Source organism: Macaca mulatta, chromosome 14 (assembly GCF_049350105.2).
Source record: "Macaca mulatta isolate MMU2019108-1 chromosome 14, T2T-MMU8v2.0, whole genome shotgun sequence".
Classification (NCBI taxonomy): Eukaryota; Metazoa; Chordata; class Mammalia; order Primates; family Cercopithecidae; genus Macaca; species Macaca mulatta.
In genome coordinates this window covers 104,053,525-104,072,782 of record NC_133419.1, presented here as the reverse complement: position 1 = coordinate 104,072,782, position 19,258 = coordinate 104,053,525, and the positions used below count along the sequence as shown (strand labels likewise).

At 34.5% G+C, this 19,258-nt stretch overlaps 1 protein-coding gene across 3 annotated transcripts in view; it reads right to left on the bottom strand.

Moving 5' to 3' along the window:
* DYNC2H1 (dynein cytoplasmic 2 heavy chain 1) overlaps positions 1 to 19,258 on the bottom strand; it is a 353,142-nt gene that overhangs the window by 253,112 nt on the left and 80,772 nt on the right. For all 3 annotated transcript variants that reach the window (XR_013404270.1, XM_015115562.3, XM_015115564.3), the window contains exons 48-55: positions 16,387 to 16,517; positions 14,973 to 15,221; positions 14,365 to 14,473; positions 10,443 to 10,556; positions 9,199 to 9,341; positions 4,774 to 4,858; positions 2,483 to 2,637; positions 217 to 354 (exon numbers count right to left, since the gene is read on the bottom strand). Coding sequence is in view for 2 of the 3 variants with exons in the window: in XM_015115562.3 (XP_014971048.2) it covers positions 217 to 354; positions 2,483 to 2,637; positions 4,774 to 4,858; positions 9,199 to 9,341; positions 10,443 to 10,556; positions 14,365 to 14,473; positions 14,973 to 15,221; positions 16,387 to 16,517 (1,124 nt within the window). In the remaining variant the exon portion in view is untranslated. The remainder of the gene's footprint in view (positions 1 to 216; positions 355 to 2,482; positions 2,638 to 4,773; positions 4,859 to 9,198; positions 9,342 to 10,442; positions 10,557 to 14,364; positions 14,474 to 14,972; positions 15,222 to 16,386; positions 16,518 to 19,258) is intronic.

Below are 19,258 nucleotides of genomic sequence, written 5' to 3'. Positions count from 1 at the left end.
CATATGGTCAACTGAATGCACTGAGTAATCATTCTAAACAATGTGGGAAAATACCATGCCCTTCCACAAAAGCTTAAGTACATAACATCAGTCTGACTCAGTATGAAAAAGCAATGTTTTTTAAATCCACCTAAGTGAAAATGTTATTTTTCACTGACAGTCAGTCATAAATGCTCTCCCTATTGTTTTCATTTTTGTGATCACTCCAAACATTACCTGCATTGACACTGTGATCATTTGAAGGGCAGCATCTGCTTCATCTTGCTTAGTTTTAAGTAATACACTTTGTTCTCCAGCTTTTCTGTTCAGTTCATCCACAAGAGCTTTAGCTTCATTTAGTTTAGATACACCAGCCTACATCAATAAAATATTGATTGGTAATATTTTAAAAAAAGAATTTTACATACACACAGTAAATAAAGCCCTATAGAAAAGAATCAAGCAAACATGTTAAGTGTGTATATACAAAACAGTAGCAAGTAGACTTAGATTTTTTCTTATTGCTAATTATAACAATTTATTTCATATAATACTCATTAAGATGTAGTAAAAGATCACACAGAGGTTTTAAAGAAAAACAAATTTTAAAGCATCACAGATAATGGTTCAACATATGCAAACCTGTTAAATGGGAGAAAATATTTGCAAACTGTTCATTTGACAAGAGGCTTAACAAGTAGAATATACAAGAAATTCAAACAACTGAACAACAACAACAACAAAGAATTCCATTAAAAAGTAGGCAAAGGATCTGAATAGATTTTTTTTAAAAAGACACACAAATGGCCAACAAGTATATGAAAAATTGTTCAACATCACTAATCACCCTTTGATCATTACACATTCTTGCATGAATCAAAATATCATATGTACCCCATAAATATCAATAAAATTATCAATATCTATAAAATTTTAAAAAGTAAATACATAAGACTTGAAAAAAAGCATCACAGAAAAGCTAAACAGATAAATACATATTTGATAGTTTAAACACTGAACTTAATAAAAAATACTTTTTACCATTACATTAGATGGGAGAGAAAATAGCAAGAAAGGAATAACTCACTAAACCTTTTCTCATTTCAGTCTCACTGACAGGGAAAAAGGACTCGAGTCACTCTTTTTTATACTAGACATGACCTGATTTTGTTTATCTAATATTCACTTTTCTTGTAAGAGACTGCCTGACATATGGTTCTGGTGGGCTGTCATTCACTTGCCTTACCTGCATTTTGGGTGGGCATTTGACCCTGGCCTGGCCATTGATGGTACCCCATCCTACTATTCAAACAACAGAATAATGAACCCAGGGATATACATGAAAAAAATTATTTATCTTCTATCGTGTTTTTGTCACCTAACAAATCAGAAGATTTGGGGAAAGAGTAACGGCAAAAAAGGAATCTAACTAATACTTATTGAGCACCCAACATAAAGTACAGGTAATAAGCTAGGTTATTTCCATATGAATTTATGAATTTTATCTAATATACTCACATACAACTACCATTGACCCAATTAAGCTGCAAAACAGTAAGTTAAAGTAATTTATCCAAAGTACCATAGAGAACTAAATCAGGAAATCAATCCTCCCAAAAGCCTGTATAGTTAGTACCTTAATATAAATGAAAGTGAATCAGTAGAAATGATAAAGATAATTATGTCAATTAAGATGGAGCCTACTTTATTACCCTAACAAAGGGAAACTAGAATTTCAGAGAGGAAATGTTCTCTAACAACTTCAGAGGCTGACATTCTAATGTCACATTTAAGTTAAAGCTCTATAATTAGAGAAATACAGAAAGAAAACTGTTCAGAATGTACTAAGTGACATGGATGAAAACATTACTTTATAAAATATAATTTTAATTTTAAAGGTTATTACAAAGTATAATCTTGGATATTATGTTTTAATTAATAACAGGGTTTTCTTTTTTATTATTATTTTATTTTACTTTGCCGTAAGTTATTGGGGTACAGGTGGCATTTGGTTACGTAAGTTCTTTAGTGGTGAACTGTGAGATACTGATGCACCCATCACCAGAGCATTATACACTGCACCATATTTGTTGCCTTTTATCCCTCCCCACCCCACTCTTCCCCCAAGTCCCCAAAGTCCACTGTATCATTCTTATGCCGAAGAACAGTTTTCTTAATTTCTAAAAATGTTTTCATGTGAAAGAGACTCTTAAAGAGAGTACCATAAGCTATCAAAAACCCATAAATGCCAACCAGTGAAGAAAAGAAATAACCATTCCAACCAGTGAAGAAAAGAAATAACCATTGAATTAAAAAAAAAATACAAATCATTACTAAAACCTAGAGGGCAACATAGGTACGAAAGTGAGACTGTTTTCCAAGGCTTTTAATACAGTACATTTATTAATACCAGATATATGCCACTCGCAACATAATATTGCAATTTACAAAACTCTTGTTTCCTATATATAGATAAAATAATTCAAGATTACCAATACTATACCTGCAAATGACTTTGTCTTTTTAATAATTCCTTTTTCTTGCTGCTACTAATGGCAGAATACACATGTAAAAAGGTCATATATCGGCTTGGTGTAGCACCATATGCTTTACAAGATTCATGGATTAATAAAAATGATTTTAGAAAATCAGGATCAACTAGAAAAAAATAGAAAATAAAAATAACTTATTATATGCATGACTCATTAAAAATAAGAGAAAATATCCTAATGATAGTTATTTTATACAAGATACTTCCATGCTATATAATTATAAATATGAGATAGCATCTTTGCTTAAAGATGCACAAAAGACAACTATTCACAGCTCCCATCTTCTTAGGAATTTTGAATTCTCTAGTTTTAGTAGCATCTATTCATCTACTGTTACATATTTCCCCTGAACATCTTTATTGTTGCAAGAAAAATAAATCTACATGTTGTCATAATACATAAATTAATTGGGACTATATAACAAATGTACAGTAATCCAAAAGTGAGCTAAATACAATCTGCCGAACAGAAAAGCAATATACCAAATACCTATCCACTCCCATTTGATACAGGGAGAAACATGACTTCAAATGCCAAAAAGTTAAGAATAAGTTCACATTAGATTCAATATATCCATGATCAAACACATTATATTCCTCTCACTGACACAATTTGCATCTGTATTCCCAGCCCCCGTGAATGAAATCAATTTGTAATGAATATTCCAAGACAGAACCCCAAGAAACATCCTTGACCTTCCTTCTTCTTGTGTGCCACAGCCATTACGTAATCATCAAGCCTCATTGAGATTACCTCCTAATATCCACCAAGTCCATTCCTTCCTCCATTCTTATTACCTCTTCTTTGGTTTAGGCCTTCATCTTGTCTCTCTTAGATTACTACAACAAACTTCTAAAATGATGTAATTGATTTTGGTTTCTCCTATTACAAATCTATTTTCTAATAACTTAAAAAAGGGATATATAAAGATATTTCTGGCTGGGCGTGGTGGCTCACGCCCGTAATCCCAGCACTTTGGGAGGCGGAGGCGGGCGGATCACAAGGTCAGGAGATCGAGACCATCCTGGCTAACACGGTGAAGCCCCGTCTTTACTAAAAATACATTAAAAAAATTAGCCGGACGTGGTGGCGGGCGGCTGAGGTCCCAGCTACTCCGGAGGCTGAGGAGGGAGAATGGTGTGAACCCGGGAGGCGGAGCTTGCGGTGAGCGAGGATTGTGCCACTGCACTCCAGCCTGGGGTAAAGAGGGAGACTCCGTCTCAAAAAAAAAGAAAAAAAAAAAAGACATTTCTGTTTCTAAAACAAAACTCTGGTTAAATCTCCTTTTAAATCTCTCAATTAAGACCTATCACCTGCAAGTTAGAATCCAAACTCCTTAGCATAATGTAGAACGCTCTTCATTACCTGACCATGATAACCTTTTCCTCACTCTTCATCTAGTACTTATTTATACATCTTATGTTTCAGCCCTTTAGGCTGTTTATAGTTTCATAAAATGCCCATCTCACTTCTCCAAACCTTTCCCATGCTACTCACTCTAACCAGAATGACTTTCTCAAACTGCCTGTCTGGACAATGTCTATTTCCTATGATATCTGCTAAAGTTTTACTTTCCAATGTATTTCATATAAACTTCTACCATCACTTATCTTGCTATATCAGAGATTTATGTTTATATATAACATAATTCTCACTATCACTGGACTATGAGCTACTAAGTGATCTCTAATATCCAGCCCAGTACATAGTATAAAATGAGTTCAATAAATATTTGATTATTAGATGCTTAAATAAACAAGTGAATAAGCTATGGTATAAAGACCACAATCAAAATTGATTTGAAGAGAAAATAATGAGAATATTATAGTTAAGAAAAGATTAAGTCCATACTCACAGAATGTCATAAAACTTTTTCATATATAAGTTATAGAGTTCTGTGCCATATCTAAGTGATAAGCAAATATGAAAAGTTTAGGGGGCTTGCTAAAGACTCTAAACAATTTAAGTAGGTCCTTCAAATCACTCAGGTAAGAAAAATAATTTTTAAATGTGTTGAACTCACACAGTAGATATTCTGTTGGATTCTATGTTAAATGACATAACCTTAATTTAAAAATAAAAAGGGCTTCAAAATTTTGTTTGCATCAGAAGAAATCTAATTTTGCTACATTTAGCATTATTTAAATTTATAATCATGAATCTTTAATGAAACTGTAACATTAAAAAAGGCAATTATTTCATAAATAAAAACCAGATAAAACTGATTTCATCAAAATACTACCTGAATTTTTTTTCTTTTCTTCTTTTCGTTTTTTGTCATTGTATTTTTCTTCACCACCTGTTTCACTGAGTAACATTTCAGGTATCTAAAACATAAAAAGCAAATCACTGTGAAAAAGTTTAAGTTCCATATCAGAAGTTAAAAACCTTTAACACAAAAGAAGTCAGTATTGATTGTACTTTTCTTTTAGGATTCATTCCAGACTAAGAGAAAAAAAAAATACAGAAATATTTAGAAGAAATGATTTCCTAAACATCATTTTGACACATATCAACCATTAACTGATCGCAAATTAATGGCACATTGGGAAAAGCTCACTTGAAGTGGTGAGACTATATGAAATGAAGGAAATTACAATTTGGATTAAATTAGAAAATAATCACAATGCCATTTAAAAACATACAGTAATAAAAATATTTTATTTGGCATAAAACTAGTAAAATGCCTTCATGGCATAGTAGGGTAGCAAGGATTCTTAGCTTTTTCAAATAAAAACTGAAAGTAAATAAAAATGATTTTATAATCAATTTCATAACTGATCATTCTAAAAATATATTCTTAGTATGACTGAAATTTTGCCATTATTATAAATAAGCAAATACAATTTCATAGCAGATATCATTATCATTAAAGATAACCTTATAAAAATGCTACTTTAGAATATACAAAAGATAGTTTAGATTCCTGAAAAAAATTAAAGTAACATTTTGAAATTTTAAATTAAGCCAAATAGCTTGAATTTCTTTCACTTGATAGAGCTGACATTACCAGCAAGAGGAAACACAAGTGAACCAGCTAATTAGGTCGATAAATCATTTTTTAAATTTCTCAGATTGAAAAAAAAATGTAAGCCAAAAGATGTCTTCATTAATGCAGAGTTCGAATGTACCATAATTCTTGCGACAGAGTGTGCCTTCACTGATTTCTGACAAAACACTTAAACCTATGTGAGAATATTTTAAACTTATATTTTTAAATCAACATTAATCTGTTTCTTTGGGAACTCATTTTCTTTAAAATGGTCTATCCTCAAACAATATCCTGCATTAGCAAAGTCTGCCTGCCTGATTTGCCTCGTTCCTTCCCTTGAAGTAAAAAAATGGTACTTTTTAAAGAGTTGAATGGGCATAGTAAGCCTATTAATTTGCTTTATTTTCATCTATTACATGTTCTCATATATTTCATATATTAACATATTCATAACATAATATATAACATATATTGACATTTTCATACATTAACATATCCAAAACTGATGGATCCTATCAACCCCTTCAAACTAACTTTCATTGCTTCTAGTTGCTTATTAAATAAGATTCAAAGTCATGGCACTTAAACGCTTTCCCTCCTTATCTGTCCCCGATATTTCCCACTACAATGTACCACATACGCTGTGCAGCAGCCACATGAACTCTCTATTTCCAGGCACACCGTGCAATATCATGTCCTTGAACCACTGGGCCTGCAAGTGAGGCAGTGCCCTCTTGCACTTCATAACTACTTCAAAACCATCCTCACTAAGCTCCCTAAATTTAGTTTTCATATTATCAGGCTAAAGTAACCACTAACCCTCCTTGCTGCAGGCATCTACCAGTCCAATCATTTCTTCACTCCAGAAATAATTTTAGCTCTTGGCTCACTTTCACTCTTTCCAACACAATCCTTGTCTTATCTTCTTAATTATTCCCAATTTCAATATCCATTATAGATAATCACTCTAATATCCTCACCTCTCAATTCCTTGAGCACCTCTTCTCCTCTTAGACACCACACTTTTGTCAGCCACTCACCTACACAGTCAAATCCTGAGATTTTGTAATTATCACTAAGTGAAACCCTTCCATAATCTCACTTTCAAACATCCCATTCTTCTATCGCTACACTTTTGTCTTCCCAGCTTACTCCCTCCCAGTATCAAAATCCTGAAACTCCACTGAAACCTACTATCTACGGATTTGACCACCTCTTCACTGTCTTCGACCATCTTCCTATCCTAATTTACCACCATACCAACTTAAATTCCATGATAAATCAAAATAATTATATTCTTATAAATATTCTCAACTCTCTTGCCTTCAATTGTTTTGTCATACTCAAGTAGCCAAGTCCCAATTCTGGTCAAATCTAAGTCACCACCTACTCAAGTTGTGCATCCATGAGTGCACCTATGGCTTGAGAAAAAAAAAAACACAACTACATTGTTTGGCCTCTATTGAACTCCATGATCACTAACCTCAAGTGAATCCTATCATACTCCATTCTCCTAATCCTTTCCCTCTTTCATTCTCCCAAACTACTATTTTGCATGTCTTCTTGTGTCTCTTTAAGCCTCCAAAACCTCCTCCCTCATTCTTTCCCTCAGCGGATAATCTTCCTATTTCGCTAAGAAAATAGAAACAATTAGAAAAGAGTCTCCCAAACTTTCCAGTACCACACCTGCCCATCTACCCAGATCTATCCCCTACTATTCTGCTTTCTTTCCTGTTATCGCAAATGATTCCTCCATTCTCATAGGAAAGGCCAATCTTTAATTCTTCCATTTGTACGCTAGATCCATTTGTTGTGCACTTACTCAATGATATTATTCTAGCAATTTTTCCCTGTTTTGCATCACATAATTTTTGCTTCCCTATTAAGTCATTCTCAACAGCATATTAACATGTTATACTGTGTCCCATCTTTAAAAAAAAAAAAATACAGGCCCAGCATTGACATGCTATCTTCTTTTGGTTTCTAAAATATAATGTTTGTCTGGTTTTCTTATTTCCCTAGCAGCTTCTTCTCAGTTTCCGTTGGTTCTTCCTCTTCATCTCCCCAGTTTCTTAATGTTGAAGTGTCTCAGGGTTCAGTCTTGGATCGCTGCTCTCTTTTGTTTATTCTCACTCCCTTGGTGATATCATTCATTCTTATAGCTTTAAATACCACCTGCACTCTGACAATTCCTCAAGTTTTTTTCTGTATGCCTGACCCCGGAGCTCCAGGCTTATATATCCAAATGCCTTCTCAGACTTATAACTTCAGTGTCTGGTATCTCTTATTTAACACATCTAAAACTCAAGGCCTCATAGTCTCCTCTTAATATGTTCTTCTCCCAGTCTCCTCTGTCTCAAATGATGGTCATTTCATCCTTCTTGTTGCTCAAGCCAAAATACTCAGAAGTATCATTGACTCCTCACTTTCTATTACACCTGATTACAATCTGTCAGCAAATCCTGTTGTTTCTACTGCAAAACATATCCATAATACAACCACTTCTCACCACCTTACCACTACATCCTTAGCCCAACCTATCCTTTTCTCTCTGGATTACTGCAATCATTTGTAACTGCTGCATCCATTGCACTCTATAGTCTACTTTCAACACAGAAACTACAGTAATCCCATTAAAAAAAGAGTCAGAATATTTCTGTTTGAAAGCATCCAAAAGTAAGTTAGTTCTCAGGAAAAGCTGAAATCTTATACACTGTAGTAGCTTACAAAGCCCCACCCTAACTGGTTTCCTCTTAGTTCTCTGACATCATCTTCAGCAACTCTCCCCTCAATCACTCTGCTCCAGGTGAAGTGGCCTCTTACTGATCCTCAAAATCATCAGACAAGATCTCTACCCAGGATCTTCACCTAGAAAGCTTTCTCCGCAGATATACCTGAGAAGAATGTAAACACCATGAGGGTAGGGATCTCTATCTGGTTTTTTTTCCTCTGCTATGTCCTCAACATATATAGAACAGTGGTACATACTAAGCACCCAATAATGACTTCTAAATGAATGCCTCTTACTCATGTGGCCTCCTCAAGCTAAAATATATTTCAGTAACTAAAATATTACTTCATCTGTAAACCATGTCTTTTATCTCAAATTACACTCCTTACTCTGAATCATGACAGGCATTAAACTATACTTCTCTTATAGAAAAGTAAAGAAATTAGTGATTAAGGATATGAATGTCATTTAAAGAAACAATGTTGAAAATTATTACTTATTCAAATGAAGTAAAATAAGAGGCTTCCAGTTAAGATAGTGTTATGAGTTCACACTTTAACTGATCCCCCTCCAAACACACAGCATAGCGATGATATTTTTTTTTTAAGGATTTAAAAATTCTTTAATTGTTAAATACTTGCTATGATTTTTTTTTTAAATCTAGAACAGCCTATAATAGGTTAGTTAATTAAAGTCATAACATTTTAAAGTATAGTTGTCTCTGTGGTTCTTAAAATTAAGAACATGATCCTCAATCTAAAATTCTATATTCAACTAAATTATGATGCAAGAGTAAGAAGAAAATAGAGACATTTCCAAACACAAGAGACGTTCGGTGCCATAACTAAGATGATGTTATAACCAACACCAAAGAGAAGTTGTGAAAATCAACAACTTCAAAACTAAAACGTGCTTTTAAAATTTTTAATATTTGTTAAACTTACTTTCTTCATACTGCTATCAGACCAACCCTCCATCCACAACACCTGGCATTTCTTATGCAAAGCTGGATTACTCTCACAGTTTATCATGAAGTTTGAATTTGCGGAATCCATTATCAAGACAATATGCAAGTTTTGCTGAATTCCTAAGAAATATATAAAAAATTATATTCATGGCAAATTACAAGAATAATAATAGAATCAGGCAATCTATATGTGGTCCGGGTTAAAGAGATCAAAATTTTCTCAAATGAAATAGTAGGAGCTGTTTTTAAAAATAAGCACAATATAAAACAATATTTTGGTATGATTTTCATTTTAGTTAAAAGAACACTTATAAATTTGTATATGTGCATGTTAAGAAAAAAGACTCGGAAAAATGTCCATGAAAAATGTAAGTGTCATAATGTCTGGGTGGTGTGATTATTGCCTCATTTTTCACTTATTTCAATTTTGGATTTCTACACTGCAAATAAAACTGTTTCTATATGAATGAAAGGCTAGTTTTTTAAAACTATGAAGTCTGGCACAATCTAAATAGTTCAATAGCTCTTTAAGACAGGAGGTACTAAAGTGGCAATAATTTCACCACATGAAACGAAGGAGGCAAGGTAAATATTACAAAGAACATTACCATACTTTCGTCATTCCTGTTTGCTAAAATTTTGCTAAGGTATTGATATGGTTTGGCTCTATGTCCCTGCCCCAATCTCATTTTGTAGCTCCCATAATCCCCACATGTTGTGGGAGGAACCTGATGGGAGATGACTGAATCATGGAGGGGGGCAGGTCTTTCCCATGCTGTTCTCATGATAGTGAATGGCTCTCATGAGACCTCGTGGTTTTAAAAACGGGAGTTTCTCTGCACAAGCCCTCTCTTTGCCTGCTGCCATCCATGTAAGATATGACTTGCTCCTCCTTGCCTTCCACCGTGATTGTGACACCTCACCAGCCATGTAGAACTGTGCGTCCAATAAACCCCTTTCTTTTGTAAATTGCCCAGTGTCAGGTAAGTCTTTATTAGTAGTGTAAAAACAGACTAATATAGGTGTTTTTATTATAGGCTAGCCTATCAGTAGTTATGTGTTACTTTCTAAAAACTCCAGAAAAAAGAAAAAGGTATAAAGTATCAAATGAACCCAAGATTTAAGATACTTTTGCAATCTAATGAGAAAATAAGGCAAATTAAATGGTATATATTTCATATGAACCAGTTTGATGTGACTAATGAATTCTATGTCACTTACTATATGTGAAGTAATTGAAGACTGGTCCGAAAAAACCATCTTGTGAAGCTTGATCTTTAAGTGGTAACAGCAAAGGCTCCAATTCTTCAAGAGTATAGAGTCCAGGAACTTCACCTACAGAAAAATATTAGACTAATTCAAAACATTTTAATAAATAATACTTTTTCAATTTTTATATTTAAAAATCTGCTCTTATTCAATCTTTCTTTCCAAAAATATACAAATCTTATTACTATTACCTCTATGTGACTCACAAATCTTTATCTATAGCCTTCATTTGATAAAATTCAAACACCTAAGCAAACCACTCAAAATAGTCATAATCTAGCCATCTGTCTACCTTTACAGGTTATTTTTCCATCTTCCTCCATAAGACCTTGTATTCTAGCCTCAATAAACTTGTGTTCCATAAATATAACAAAATATTCTGTCCTCTTGGAATGTATACCTATGGTCATCCTCTGCCCCTTATCTTCCCAGTAAGTTTTTATCCTTCAAGATGCTACTTCCCTAACTGTTAAGCCCATGAACCTTTTTTGACTACCCATTAGCTAATTAAACACTCTTTCTCTTTCACATACTATTCAAGTATATCACTTTTTAGCACTTATCACATCATTTAATAATGAATTACTTCCTTCTCATCTCCAATTAGACTCTAACTTTCTAAGGACAAATATTTGATAATGTTCAACATTTAACCTTAGAATATTCTTACCTAGGTATCTAGAACAAAAATATGTTTTACATAAATGAATGAATGAACAGATGAACTTGTACTAGAAATCAGAAGAACTGGTCCGTGGCCTGCTTCTATGCATGCCAAATCATGACGATGAATAGAATGATGAAAGGCAAATCAAAGTTGATTAAGACTACAACTTTAGGCCGGGCGCGGTGGCTCAAGCCTGTAATCCCAGCACTTCGGGAGGCCGAGACGGGCGGATCACGAGGTCAGGAGATCGAGACCATCCTGGCTAACATGGTGAAACCCCGTCTCTACTAAAAAAATACAAAAAAACTAGCCAGGCGTGGTGGCGGGCGCCTGTAGTCCCAGCTACTCGGGAGGCTGAGGCAGGAGAATGGCGTAAACCCGGGAGGTGGAGCTTGCAGTGAGCTGAGATCCGGCCACTGTACTCCAGCCTGGGCGACAGAGCAAGACTCCGTCTCAAAAAAAAAAAAAAAAAAAAAAAAAAAAAAAGACTACAACTTTAGTCTTAGAGACAGATTTAAAGATAGATGGCGTGGAGCACATCCTGTTCACTTCTACAAATTATAATAGTATTTAAAACTTGGCCCTGCATATAAGAGGCATTTAATAAATATTTGTTAAGCCAGTAGGTTTACAATTCACAAGAAACTGTAACATTAAGTGAAAAGTCCTTTGCTACATATCCAAAGTAACGTATTCATATAGGGCCCATCAGTCTGATCCCTACTTTTCTTGAGGTTCAACTAAGAGGCACCAGACCACTCCCACCCCACAAGCTTGTGCATACTTGAACACATGCACACATAAATCTGCATGATATGTTTTTCTTTAAATTTTAGACATACCAAGATATTTTTGATTCCTTAAATTTAGCAAACAATGCCAACTCTACCTATATATTATATACATTAGGAAATAAGAATTTGAAATAGAAAAAAGACACAAAGCCTACTGAAGACTTCCTCTGAAAATAAAATGCCAAAATCTGACTTGTCATTTTTACCATTATATTTTGATCATAAAGGCCAATTTGTTCTAAAATAATGATTATTGGGTTAGTGCTTATCCGAATGTTTGCTTTCAAAAAGAAAAAAGAAAAAAAAAAAAGATCTGTGTTTCTGGTCTCTTGTCAGCCAAAATGAACAATGTCTCCATCTAGTGACAGCTGAAGCGATATGCAGGAATGCGTTCCTTCAATATCAAAAGATGTTCATTAAAACGTCCACGAACGCTGTAAGTCCACTCAAGTACTTACCACTTTCACTAAGCCATTATCCCTCAACTCTTTCATAGAAATGGATCTACCACTTGTCTAATCAGAGCATCCTGGTCTGTATTTCTCATCTGGGCACTAATATTTAGATATCACATATTATAAACTAAATGTTTTCTTTAACCAAAGCTGTTAAATTCTGAAGAAAATTTCTCCTCAGAGCAGTAGCATGATACAAAGCAAGTATTTATGAAAAACTGAGTTGAAAATGAGTTCATATAACTTTGTCCTTTGATCCCACAGTGATACCGCCCATACGACTGAAACTAGTTTTTAAGGTTTATTTTGTACTTCAATAACAAAACACTCTTGATCCAGGTTTAAAACTAAGCTACTTCCTCCCAATCACTGACAGTGATTACTCATAGAAAGATTCTAACAAATTTAATAAATTCTTAAAAAAAAAAAAAAAAGGAAGAAATACAGGAATTCACAAGTATCCTCCCCAGGAAAACACCAAAAAGGTCAGGTAACACCACAGACAACAGGAGAGTACCACAGTTTGCTGCGGACAGAGCCACAGCAGAAGAGTAGCAACAGTTCTTAGTTCAGGTTGCAGGGACTCAATTAGGGAGTCACAATAGCCAAATGATACTCCCACCCTACCCCAGAGATTTTAATTTAATGGGCTTAGGGTAGTAGCAAAGAATTTGTTTTTAGTTGTTGTTGTTGTTTTTAATTATCCAAGTGATTCTATGTGCAATTAGGGGTGAGAAATGCTGAGGAATATAAATGGACAGTGCTTCATGTTATATCTCAGAGGAAAAACAAGACTTTAAACCATAGAAATCTTGAAAACAAAACAATAAATATCTCTACAATCCATAGAATTCCAGATACATAGAGAGCCCACTTAGCCATAAATTTCTAGAGAGTATTTGTATTAAGATAGTCCTCTTTCAAGTGGTATTTTTCTATATTATAGATGCATACTTAAAGTACTTATAAGTTCCTTTTTTTCTTACAAATAATTTTAATTTCTTCTTTTAAAAAACAGGATTACTGGCTCACACCTGTAATCCCCGCACTTTGGGAGGCCAAGGCAGGAGGATTGCCTGAAGTCAGGAGTTCCAGACCAGCCTGGCCAACATGGTGAAACCCTGACCCTACTAAAATTATAAAAATTTGCCGGGTGTGGTGGTGCATGTCTGTAATCCCAGCTACTCAAGTGGCTGAGGCAGGAGTATCACTTGAACCTGGGAGGGGGAGGTTGCAGTGAGCCGAGATCGTGTCACTGCACTCCAGCCTGGCGACAGAGCAAGACTCTGTCTCTAAATAAATAAATAATATTACTTATTACTTGATTTGTAATATCCAACTGAAGAAGGAGAATGTGCATTTTTCCAGGTTAATGAATGCAGCTATATTCCAGACACATGAAATGGGGGCACTAATGTGTAGAATTATGTGGAATTTCATATATCTGGAGTATACGTATATTCATATATCCATACTAAGGCCATACTATTATATAGTTATACAACCATGCCACTACTGATAGGAAGGTTCTATCAAATGTTTGTGATAATAAATTATACTACCTATTTTCTTGCATACTAGTTCTTTCATTTCTGTGGGTTAAATTCCTACAGATAATAGAATGGTACATCAAAGAGTATGGCACAGCTTTTAATAAGTACTAGCTGATAATTCTCCCAAAGGTTATACCAAATAATAACCCAGCAAAAGTATATGTAAGAGTCAATTTTTCTGAATATTCACCAATACTCTAACAATTTTTATGTCTTAAATTATTGATTTTATAAAAATGGAGTCTCTCAATTTTCCTGCCATGAGCATGTTTAACACCATGTCTCCTAAGTAAGAACTATGCCAAACGTTCTCCAAAACAAAGTAAATTTTGCACAAGATAATTTTACTTGGATAATTTTTATGCCATTATTTTCATTTTCTTTGAAAAGAAACTAGTCACTTGCCAGAGGATAAAAGGCTATTGATCATCTCCAAAAACGTAGGATGTACAAACTGGTAATCCTCAAGAAGTAAAACTACCTGTTGTGCTTCAATTCCTGCAAGATGCAGCACCTGCAAAATAAGAAAATACTTTTTAGCGCCCTTTATGTATTTTTGGTGCAGTTAAAAATTAACATTTTGTATGTAAAGTATGCCAGTATCGTGTGTTTATTTATTCATTTATTTCTATTTCAGTAATTAAAAATCAAACTTTAGCCATATAATTTGGAAAGTAAATCCAACCCCTAAGCAAATACTAATTATTTTACAAACAAGTAGATCATTTTTATCTCTACCCACACATTTCCTGTGTAAATGCCATCCTTCTGTTTATCATTCATGTCTGTCTAACATCCCACAACCTGGAGTATCTGGGTCCTAGAAATTCTAATAGTATTCTCTTTCCTGTCTATAGATAAAAATATGATTTTCTAATAATCATGGAAAAAATAATCTAAATTAAAATAAAGACTATGTTGTATAACAGAGAATTAAAGGTCTTTAAAGATGTTTAGAATAATAACCAATGTAATTTAAAACCAAATAAAGCAAAAGAGAGTGGGCAACTCACATGTTTGAGATCATTTTTGAACTGCTTCAGTTCATATCCTCTGGAAATCTTTGGAGAAAACAGGACCGCTCCATGCATGTGACTGACTAAAGAAGTGATGGTCCGACGACCTACACCACTGCGTCCTGCTAATAGAAGTGAACCTCCAGGGAAACTCAGCACTCTATCTATCCTAGACATATACTCCAAGACTTCGTGGAAGAGTAAAATGTCTAAATTCTGGTTATCTCGTCCATAATGAATAAGACCCTTTGAAAAAAATCAGAATATTTTATAGTTAACGTAAGCCCTAACTACAAAATACAAATATTACTTATCTAGGTTAAAATATTATATTTTTGATACATTCAAGAAAAAAGGTGAAGTGACTACATATCATCTCACACTCAATATTTTATACATCCAGCAATCCCGGATAAATAAATTGGCACTCTCTAAGGAAAAACTCACGTCAAACAAGTTCAAGGTCCGTGAAAATCAGTTAGTTTTGGTCACTACTACACTAGTAAAAAGCAGCATGAGATAGCAGGTTAATTATAGAACTTTAAAATTGCTCAAATTTTATTAGTTTTGTTATGAATCAGTGTGCGTAGACCATGAAAAAAATCCCCACACTCTAGAAACCTAGTGCCTAAAAAATCTTTTGTGAATGTTTGTTCTTTCGCATTGCTTGGGAATGAATCAAAAGCTAACACAGGTACCATACTCTGCCAGGGACCACCTGATAAAGTGCAGGAAGGGAGAAAGGAAAATTAGACTTTACATGCTTAACAACTTTCAATGCTTCAAAACTTTGCAACATCCATTCCAGGCGAATCAGTTTACCAGATCATGAAAAAACGTTTCCTGATATAAAATCCACACTAACATTCAATATAAATATTAATTTTTAAAGCAATCATTTGCAATACTGTTTCTTCTTCTTGATTATAACTAAACTTTAAAAGAGAAAGAAACTCTCTAGGATAGTGCTACTCAAAGTTTCAGTGGACCAGCAGCATCAACATCATCTGGGAGCCTGTTAGACATCTGGACTGTCTGGGTCACCTAGTGAATCTGACACTTAAGAGGATGAGACCCAGGAATCTGCATATTTTCTAATCTCTACATGACTCTAATGCTCTCTAAAGTTTGACAACTACTGCTCCAGAGTAATTTCCTGATTAACATTAAACCTCATTAATACTTCCAACATACCTTTGCCCAAAATGTATCTTAGCAATTTTACACATATCTATGTAAGTACATGTGCATCTCGTTACACCTGCCATGATGGACTAGATTTCAAAAGATAAGAACCAGCTTTGCCTGTTCTACAATCTATCATATTCATGCCCTCAAAATCTTTATAATAAACATTTTTAAAAGACTATAATGACCAAATCCCAGTTCCAATTCATGATTCATATTATACCTTTTTAATAACATCCTTGAGATCAGTAGAGTTTAGTTTTCCAAGTGGTTTTCCATGTGGAGGTAATGGTTGTCCTGGGGCTGCCCTTGCTCCTGAATTATGCCGAGCTCCCCATGTAACATAGAAACTATCTGTAGAAATAAACGATATTTTTGTTTTATATGCATTACTCGTAATGAGACTTCAACAAATACATTGCTTACTAAACAATTTTTAAGTTAATTAATCCAAATAAGATCATCTCCAGAAGGGCAAAGGCAAAATACTTTAAAGGGTACATTGTCAGGTCAATAAAACCAGGTGAAATACAATGACTGAGTCAGGCAAGGTGGCCCACACCTATAATACCAGCACTTTCAGAGGCCAAGGCAGGAGGATCACTTCAGCCCAGGAGGTCAAGGCCAGCTTAGACAACATAGCAAGACTCCATCTCTATAAAAAATTTAAAAATTAGCCAGGTGTGGTGGCATGCACCTGTGGTCTCACCTACTTGGGAAGCTAAGGCAGGAGGATCACTTGAGCCCAGGAGTTTAAGGCTGCCATGGCCATGATTGCACCACTGCATGGGCAACAGAGTGAGATTTACCTCAAAAAAATAAATAAATAGAAAAGAAATACAAAGAACTTCAATTGCAATATCAAACTCTACCTGAAAAGAGATGGATGGCACCATGAGTCTATATTCTGTCCCCTCACTTCTTTCTCCTGAAATGAACTGGTTTCCTTCTACCTTTCTCCTACTACTCCCCGCTGTCTACTCTCAGTTTGTCCCATTTTCCTTCTTCTTCTTCAGAATCTACGTAAAATTTGTAAGTTAAAATAGTTCACATAAAATTAGCAAATAAAACAATCTCAAAACTCTCCTTGAGAAAGGACATGGATGTATTAACACCAAAAAGAGCCCTAATGCTTAAAAAAAAACTAACCAAATTTTAATTAGAAAACAAAAATCTCCCAAACTTCCCTTAAATCCACCTATAGCAGGGTTCCTGTTACCATACAAGGAAAGTCTATTCACCATTCTATTGAACTTTTTCCTTCCCAACTCTTCTGGGAGACTGTTCCACCAACCATTCTTGTCACATGCTCGGTTCTACATTCCCCTAAAATAGCAACCTTACCTTCCCTAGACCCAACCGACTTCAGGTTCTCCCTACTTTCACCATCACATTTTTTACATTATTTTCTATCTGTACAGGCTACTACACTAAAACTCTTATTTGGGAACAATAATACAGTCACAATCTTCAAATCTAAACCTTCTTTGCAGTCATTATCCCAACATGACCTTTGTGCACCTCTTCTTTTGCACTTGCATCTATATAACCCTACTTATCACACCACAACTACCAGTCCTTTTCAGTTTTCTGCTTTATCCCTTCTATACTGATATTCCCTGGGGTCCAATTTCAGTCTTTTAATCTTTTAATTCTAAAAATTCTCCCCGAATCATTTAATCCTTTTTGTCAGTTAAATTATCAACTATTTATACACCAAAAACTCACCTACTACTTATCTTTAGGCAAAACTCCTATGTTCTAGGCTAGTCCCATATTTCCAGTTGCTTAACAGACATATAATTCATGCATTCATTCACTAAATATTTACCTATTGAGTATCTGTTGTTTAAACAAGGTACTCTCTGCCTAAGTATTGCGTAAGACAAACATGATTCCTACCCTCATAAATGATCAACTCTATGTAGATTTCCAAAAGACATGAAAAAAGATTGCAAACATTCAAGCACATGTACAAAACTGAACTATTATCCTCACATCTCATCATTTCTCACTTGGACTATTGCAGTAGCCTCTTACCTTGTATCCCTGCTATAAGTTTCTCCCCCCTCAAGTACATCTTCACTAGTACTAGGGTAACACATACAAAAACAAAACCTGATTGTGCCACACCACCGCAATATCACATATAGCTTTCCACTTCCTAAAACAAAACACCAAACTCCTAATGACGGCCCTCTACAATCTGGCTTCACTGATTGCTTGAATCTTCTACCTCTCTCTGCACTATATACTCTAGTTTTCTTAAGCCTCTGTTTCTTTGCACATTGCTTTTCCCTTGTCTGGAATATCCTTCACTTACTATATTCATCCTTTAAAACACAATTTGAGCACTTACAATTGTTTTAACAAATTTAAAACTTAGGTATAGGTTAGGTATAAATCTAACATAACATGTATAATACTTGAATGCTAAAAACTACACAACACTGATGAAAGAAAGCAAAGATCTAAATAAATAGAGGGATTAGATAAATGGAGAAAATGGGAAGACTCAACAGAGAAAAGATGTCAATTCTCCCCAAACCAATATACAGATTTAAGCAATTCCTATCAGAATCTCAGCAACATTGTTTATACATTCATAAAATATTATTCTAAAATCTATATGAAAAGACAAAGAAACAGAAATATCTAAAACAATTTTGAGAAAGAAGTCTAAAGTTAAAGGAATCAGTCTAAACCAGTTTCACAACTTACATAGTAGCTAATCAAGACAGTGTGGTACTGGCAGAAGGACAGATACATAAATCAATGGAGAATCCAGAAATAGACCCATGTTACCAATTTTTGACAAAACTGCAAAATCTATTCAGGCAGAAAGATAGCCTTCTCAACAAATGATGCTCGAGCAAATAAACATCCACAGGCAGAAAAATAAACCCTGACCTAAGTCTCATTCCCTATACAGAAATTGACTCACAATGGACCACTGACTCAAATGTAAAGCATAAAACTATAAACTTTTAGGGAAAACATAGGAGAAAATCTTCAGGATCTACAACTAGACAGACTCCTTAAACTTGACATCAACACACCCTTATGATGAAAAATGATAGGTTAGGCTTCACAAA